At 45.4% G+C, this 7,950-nt stretch overlaps 1 protein-coding gene across 1 annotated transcript; it reads right to left on the bottom strand.

Annotated features, from left to right (window-relative positions):
• Positions 1 to 140: 140 nt before the first annotated feature.
• On the bottom strand, positions 141 to 5,082 carry LOC121333840 (histamine H3 receptor-like). Its single transcript, XM_041400593.1, has 3 exons — positions 4,857 to 5,082; positions 4,623 to 4,789; positions 141 to 2,442 (listed from the first exon to the last, which is right to left on the bottom strand). Exons 1-3 carry the CDS (start codon positions 5,080 to 5,082, stop codon positions 1,555 to 1,557), a joined length of 1,281 nt encoding a protein of 426 aa, XP_041256527.1. The 3' UTR covers positions 141 to 1,554.
• Between the last annotated feature and the right edge of the window lie 2,868 nt (positions 5,083 to 7,950).

Raw genomic sequence — 7,950 nt, 5'->3', positions numbered from 1 at the left:
CATGTCTGTTTAGTCCTTGTAACTTAGGAAGTGTCTTTGAAATACCAGCTTTGTGGTTTCAACTGCAGTCACCCAAATGTTGTATACTGGTGCTTTTTCACCCTCTCCCACTTGTTAGGGCTACACAGTTAGGACTCTTCCACAGCTCTTAATTACTTTTATTGAAAGTTTACAAAGTAAATAATTTTACTGCCTGTAAACTTTAAGATCAATTGTATTACCATGCATTTTGACTATGGCAATGGACAATTAGAGCTGTTCAGTAACTATCACTTGTCAGCAAAGGAAAGCATCTGTTAGGTTATGTAGCAAATGCTGGTGATGGTGGAACAAACTTGTATCATTAGTGACGCTCAATGTGACACCTTGTGGGACAAATCTACTCCAAACTCAGAATCAGTTGTGTGAGCTGCTCCTGTGGCTCAGGCACAATGGCAGAGACTCTTGGGCTGTAGCAAGGCTGTAAATTGTAACAGACTTTGAGTCATGCCAGTCATGATGCATAATCTGGGAAATACCTCAACACTTGAAAATACTTTCTTGACCACTAGTGACTTGATTGATGGAAAGGTTGAATGGGTGGGGTAGGGGAAACAACACTTCGTTTTTTTTTTGTTTTTTTTTTTTTTTAAATCTAGCCAGAAGCAGTGAAGGTCCAACTGTAAATGTTTTAAAAATTACTGCAAGGGAAGTTTACCTAAAGCCCTGTCATGGATCTCATAGACTACTTAGCTTATTCTGTCCTTAGAGCAAAGCAGAGAGTAATACCCTCAGCCCTGTAAGGAGTGGGGTTTTGACCTCAGTAGATTCCTGCCCATGCAGGACCCTGGTGGGGGGCAGGAAGTCACTGCTGAGGGAGGGAGCTCCTAGTGAAACTTCCAGTGTGTAAGTTACCAATTCTTGTATCTCCTATTAAAAAGCTCAAAACCCCTTTATACTTCTGTTCCTGGACTTTGTTCTACTAAATATTTCACTCTTCTATTTCCATCACCTTTTCCCTCACATCAGTGCTCCCTTACCTGCTGCAGTTGCTCAGCTTCTCTGGTAACATCACTGTTGTGCTGCCTCCTGTCCCATGCTTCTCCTGTGTTTTTATCTTTGGTCATGCCTTGTCTGGCTTGTCACCAAGTGGAGCCAGGGAAAAAGCATCCTAGACTTAACAACTGAGATTCTTGATGTCTTGAAGTGGGTTTGGGGTAATATGTAACAGATCTAAGATTAATGCTTTGTGATAGTCCAGCAATATTTACAGTTATTAAAAGTGACACAGCCTGAACTCTTAATTATTAGCCGTGAAAGTTATTTTTTGTTTTCAGCATTTCAACACTAGTACACCATTAATTTCCCAAAGAGCTTTGAAAAATGACCTTTCTTTTCATTGCTGTGATTTTCCCAGCTACATGGATGGAATATTGGAATATTTCTACATATTCATAAGTATCTACACTTGTGCCTACTTACCAATATTCCATAAATATTTGCAGGTATTGCAATACTTGCTTTTTGGTGTTCCCACCAAATACAATATGTTCTAATTTTCACTCTTCCTACTTTTCACATCAAAATGTCAGGATGAATTTTGGCTTTTTGTGGACACAGGAGTTTTATGAAGGCTTTCCTAAAGCTCATGTGACACAGTGGGTAGAGAACAGGGTTAATGGCTGAGTTCACCCAGAGGAGCCAGAATGAGATCTCATATAGGGAGTGGTGCACACAGTGCCCATGGCAGGCTGCCCTGATGATCATCAGCAGTGTGTATGGAGCCCAGCACAAGCCAAACACACAGACAATAACTGCTAAAGACTTGGCTACTCTTTTATCCCGGGAAAGCCTAAATCTGTTTGCCATAATGTTAGCAACATCCACTTTGCTGCTGGGGTGGCAAAGGCTTTCTGTTGCTTTGCAGAAGCCGTTCCTGGGAGGCCTGGTCTTTACATCCACCTGCAGGGGTGGAAGGTCAGGACTGGCACTCGGATTTGATGGCTGATTGCCAAGCTCAGCCGAGGCCTGAAGCCTTGGAGCCTTCCTTGGGGGAAGAAGGCTGCTTGCTCTCTTCTCACGTTTGTCTCTGTTAGCTGGCTTTACAAAAAACACAGTGTGTTCCCTTTTTTCCCCCTGGAAATTCATTTCACAGTCCTCTTGACCGAGTGAGAGGTTTTCATTTCGGAGCAATGTGCGTTTCCTGATGTTAAGGTAAATACTTAAGTTAAAGTACGTAACAGTGATGAAAGGTGTAAAGAATTCAACAGTAGAGGCAATCATTAGGAAATACCAGTTGTAGAAGAATTCTGCATGACATTCTCCTTCAGGGAGGATGCTCTTTTGGGCAATGTGCTCCCAGCTGAGAATGGCTGGCCCGTAGAGGAGAAAAGCAGCAATCCATACAGTCATCATCTTCAGTACTGCATTTCTGGTCATCCCTTGCTGAGCCCTGTAGCTGACCTGAGGGACAAAAGTCACACACATTACACATCTCCCATGTGGCTGCTCTGGAGCATGGCCCTCTGTCACTCGTGAGGGTTGGTGAGAAACTGGTTTTGGGATGAGGGTTTTTAGACCAAGCTTACTGGTATCACAGAAGAGTTACTTGTGAAATATGCCTTCCAAGAAACCTTATCAAGGTGATTGGATAAGTTCTGAGAATGTGCATCATATCTTAAAAGCTTGAAAACCAAGTCTCCTTCAAAGCAAATAACCACTGCTCTTCCCAGAATTGGCTATCACCAGTTTCATATTTAATTGCATTAGCTGTGATACCTGTTTACAGAATGGTTAAAAACATTTATTGGACCCTTTATTTGGAATTTTAAAATAATTTTAAATCTGTAAAAGGGTTTGAATTCACAGAATATCAGGCAAGTTCTTTTATTTCTACTTCGTAGAGAGATTTTCTTAATGTGAAAATCACACAAAAAGTTTACTATACAACACCTTCTTCTGTTTAATATACTTATTTTTATTCTTCCATGAAGTACTTAAAGAATTCCTGTTTGCAGTTAAGGTGTATAGATGGAGTGTTTTGGTCTGCAGAGTGCTTTACAGAAGAATAACTGATTGCCGTTATGTAGAAAATAGAGAAGCTAAGGTGCAGAAATAATGTGTCACTGAGTCAGTAAGCCATATCAGCAATGGAATTCATCAGAACCTTACAGTCAAGATCATCTTCTCTATTTCTGATTCCCTGGAATGTTTGTTCCTGAGGACCAATACTCATGTAGTGGCTTGGAATTCACCCTTCACATCTCCATGGTGCAGCCACACAGCCTTTGGAATAAGAAATTCTTAAATTCTTATTCCAAAGAATAAGGGTTCATGTTTACTGCCCCCACCTGTGGGCCTTGATCTCCACAGCCAGTGCTGTTCTGGTAGAGGAGCCACAGAGCTGAGGAAACCTGAGTGTGTCTGAACTTGGTCTGATTTTGCAGTCCTTAACAAAGCTATGAATGATTTCAGGAGCGGTCTTGGAGGAAGTTACTATTTTCATTGAGATGGAGAATAATTTGGAACTTCAGATAGCCCTGCTTATATATGTTCTCATACTGCCCTAACCCATCAGTCATTTTCTGTACTCTTGCTTGGGAGGGATTTTTATATGAGGGATTAATTTGAAGTATTTAAAAGCGGGTGATTATTTTCATTTATTAAGACCAGTTTCCATTTCTGTTTCTGAATCTGTCTAGCTTATATATTTATACTATGTGCATAGTCATGAGAGATTGGTTTATGAAAGAAAAATTCATGGCTAATTCAGAACCTAGAAAATAAAGGAATTCTGAGTGTTGACTGTTAAAGAATTAATCTGTTCATTTCTCCCTCTTCAAAAAGAAGTTGGTAAAACTGCTGAACTGCTTCTGCAGTCTCTCTTTGTACTTTTTATGATTTAAATGAGCAACAAACTTAAATGAACACTTTAAGAAGCTGTGAGTGGAACATAACCAAGAAGTGTGTGTAGAAGTGTGAAACCTATTAACGGTAAAATGTGTTATTTTGACACCATCCAAAATACTTTGAGGCATTATGGTCTAGGTGAAAATTAGGTGCAAAGTCTAATCTTCCTTTTTTAATAGGTGGCGTGCTGCAGACACAACTTGAGCTGTTTCTGTGGCCATTAAATAGAAATGGCATTTGCATCCTGTGCGAGATGTTAATTTATAATCTGCCACTTTTGACCCACACACATCAAATTCCCCTGACAGCTCAATGCCCACTGCAAGCAGCTCTGCCTTGTGCTGCTGCTGGGCTGCCGTGAGCTATCAGCGCGGGCATGGCCATGTCCTGAGGGAGCAGCTCTGCTTCAGCTGGGTCATACTTTAAAGTTTATTCAAGATGCAGGTTACTGGGGAGGAGATAAGCACACCTTGTTCCCTCTGCAGACACAGCCTGTGCCTGTTTCTAAAGCAGAGTGCCTCTTCCACTGTAAAAGTGAGAAGCAAATGCATTTTCTGGCAAAGCCGATCACTCCCAGAACTATTTCCAGGACTGAGAGAAGCTCGCCCCTGTCTCTTGTGCTGTTCGAGAGAGGCTCGAGGCGTTGAAAGCCAGGCGCCCTAAGCGAACCCCCGTGCCTGGAAGGGCAGCCCTGGAGCCCCTCCGCCCCGCTGGCAGCCCTGCCCAGCCCTTACCGCTCTGGTGACACAGATGAACCTGTCGAAGCTGATCAGGACGATGTTGAAGACGGAGGCGGTGCACACCAGGTAGTCCACCACCAGCCACAGCTTACACAAGCCCCTGCCGAGCCTCCACTCGCCCGTCAGCACGTAGGGGATGTAGAGGGGGATGCAGAAGCCGCCTGCGGACAGAGCTCGGCGGTGACACGGGCGGAGCCACCCCCCGCCCCGCGGCGCCCCGGCACTCACCCACCAGCAGGTCGGCGATGGCCAGGTTCAGGAAGAAGAAGTTTCCCTGCGTGCGGAGGCTCCGGTCCACCACGAACGCCAGAATGACCAGGGCATTGCCCAGCACCGTGGCCAGCACCAGCAGCCCCATGAGCGCGGCCAGCAGCGCGGCGGTGCCGGCGGGGAACGGCCCGCCCGCCGCACAGGCGCTGCCGGACAGGTTGAGCCACGGCCCGTCCCGGGCCATGGTGCCGGCGGGGAGAGAGCCCTCGGCACTGCCCGGACCCGGAGCTCGGCTGCGGCACCGCCCCGCCCCGCTCAGCCCCGCCGGGCGGAGCGAGGGGCCGGGCGGTGCAGCCCTGCCCTGTCCTTCCCCGTCCTGCCCAGCCCAGCCCAAGCCGCCCGCTGGCCGCTTCGGCGAAACTTTCTGGAGTGCGGTGGCGGCGTTGGGGAGAGGGCAGAGTGCCAGAAACCCAGCCCGCGGCTGAAGCCCGGGGCTCGGCTGGGCAGGAGCCCCCGTGCCCGCCGCCCGCCCCTCCCCAGCCCGGCCGTGACGCTCCCAGCCTCTCCCAGTCCGTTCGCAGCCGCTGCCGGGGCAGGCTGCTTTGGCTGCCCGGTTCCCCACACCGTGCCTCACGCCCTCGGCGCTCCCCGATGGTCTCTGCTCTCTGCCATTCCGGGCGGGCTGTGCGCTCTCGCCCTCGGGGCATCCATCCTCGGCCTCTGCCGAGCTCTGCCTCAGCTTTTCCCTCCGGAACAGCCCTGCCTGGCTGCTCCTTCCCACATTTGCAGGAACGAGGTATTTCTGAGGCATCTCTTTTCAAAACTGGCAGTGGCCTTGGACAGTGTTTAAGTGCATTGTAGAAGTGATGTCAAGGAGCCACTTTTACCACGGAAGGCAGCTCTGTTCCAAAAACCAAACCCAGGAGCAGCCAGGAAAGGGCCTGGGCCTCCCTCAGCCTCTGGCACGATGGCTGAGGTGGCCCGGGGAGCAGGAGGGGGACACGGTGACCCCTGAAAGAGCTGCTCAGGCTGCTGAGCTTTGTTGACTTTGAAGGGTGATTCAGAAGAGGAAATGCAGTTTTATCTCTGCTCTCCTGATTTGGCCCTCTGGGTCTTCATCTGCCTTAAAATACGTGGCCATTGAGGGGACGGGCTTTGCCTCCCTTTCCATGAGAGTTCTGTGGAGGCTGAGAGCACTTTGGGATTTGCTGCCTTTGGCGGGGCCCTTTTATCATTAAAAGACAACAGAGCTTGCTCAAAACCAATGCATAACCTTCCCTTAATTCAGCCAATGTTTCACATGTGGTAAACTTCTCTTTTATAAAGATTTGCATAAATCAGCTGTTTGAAATAAGTTTAGAAGCAATCACAGCAGCTTTCTAAAGAGAATTATTCCAATGGGCATCAGGTAAGCCAACACGAGCAGCTGAATAAGTTCTCTATTGTTTGTCTGGGGTGAAGCATGTGTTCTCAGGGTAACAGCGGGCTGGCCTTTTCCTCAGGGGGAAAGATAAAGCCTTTGTCAGTGCTAGAAGTACAAATTCCAGGCCAGTTAATGTCTGTAAATCAGGAGTTCCACTGAGGATAGTTTGCAATTTAAACTGCTTATGATACAGCCAGTCCAGAGACAGAAATGGCATCTGCATATCTAACATGTGTGAGGAAAATACTCCTTTTACATGTCCCCATATAATTTTCTGCCTCAAGCAAATAAGTAAAGCCATGCAAAACAAAAGTGATTATTATTAACTCCTAGTTTGGGGACTAATTTTCTCGACTCTTTGAGCCCCATTGGCAGTTTTCCATTCACTTCAGTTTGGACAAGATCAAGCTTGTGATATTAACTGTTCTCTGATTGTGTTGTGGTATATAAAAGATAAAGTCAGCCAAGAGACTCAAAAGAGAAAAAATAAATATCTCAAGCACCAGGAAAACATGGAAGGATTTATTCTTTCATGAATAATTGCTATATTCTTTAACTCCTCTAATGTAAAGTAATTTTACAGCAGCTCAGTGTGTTTGCAGCATGTAAACTTGTGTTCTTTATGTGAAGTAGCTTTTGTAGTATTTTTCAGATTTTGAGATTCTCAGTAAGTCCCATAATTGCCTTTACTGTCTTTTAATGCTCCTTTATTATTGGTACTTTGGCAAGGGATGACATCTTAACAAATCTCTGTTCCTAAAAACATGAACTATCAGTCCATAACTCTGCATTTTGGAGACTTATTGTTGAAGACTGTGCTAGTGCTGTCCAGAGACCTTGCAGACAGCAGACACAAGTGTGCTAGGTGGGCAGCATTCTTAGAACAACAGGTCTTAAAATCCAGACTTCAAGCATTTTCTTGCTCTAAGATATGTAAATTATTAGAGTTAGTAAAGAGGAATAACAATAGCTCAAGAAAATGAAAGCTATATTGTTGTTTTTCAAGGCATATCAATACCAATGTGTTCTGAAATTTTAACTTTTTTTCCCCTGTGATTTCCTGATAATTGTATTCACTTCCAAAGATATGCTTCAGTAATTTCTGAGCACTGTTTGAATCATGACTCGAGCATATGTGGGTGAGTCTATCCAGAGCAATGACAGAAAAACAGAATGATTTTACCACATGGCAGGCAGACAACACTTTTCCCAGAACAGGCCAAAATCAACTTCCAAAAATACTTGGGAAACCTCATGGAGAGGGGTACGCTCCAGCTGGCTGTAGAGCCTGTTGGGCCAGAGGGTGCTGAAGACATCCCTGGTATCTTCTTACAGTTAAGCAAGGTAATAAACATATTTACATTGGGTCTTTGCCTGCATCTGAACCCAAAGCTAAATCATTGTGCCTTTTCCAAATAGCACAGTGTACATAATGTTCTTCTTGTTGCTCTTTACAGGGATACTTTCACATGGGGGGCAGTTTTCTTGGTGTGCCACATGCTCCCTGGTACCAAAGCTAAAGGGCAATTGTTGCACACTTCAAGAGTGGGATTGCCATAGCTGGAACCTTCACTTATTTAAAAGAAACTACACATTAGTAATTTTATAAATCTTGACAAAATGTTTACTTGTTAATAGCCCCGTTTTATGTTTAGAGGTTGTTGTCAACTATCCTTTTGCTACAAGTGA

This window comes from Onychostruthus taczanowskii, unplaced genomic scaffold (assembly GCF_017590055.1).
Source record: "Onychostruthus taczanowskii isolate IOZ18803 unplaced genomic scaffold, ASM1759005v1 scaffold18, whole genome shotgun sequence".
Classification (NCBI taxonomy): domain Eukaryota; kingdom Metazoa; phylum Chordata; class Aves; order Passeriformes; family Passeridae; genus Onychostruthus; species Onychostruthus taczanowskii.
The sequence above is the reverse complement of the archived record's forward strand: the minus strand, read 5'-3'. Positions and strand labels throughout refer to the sequence as shown.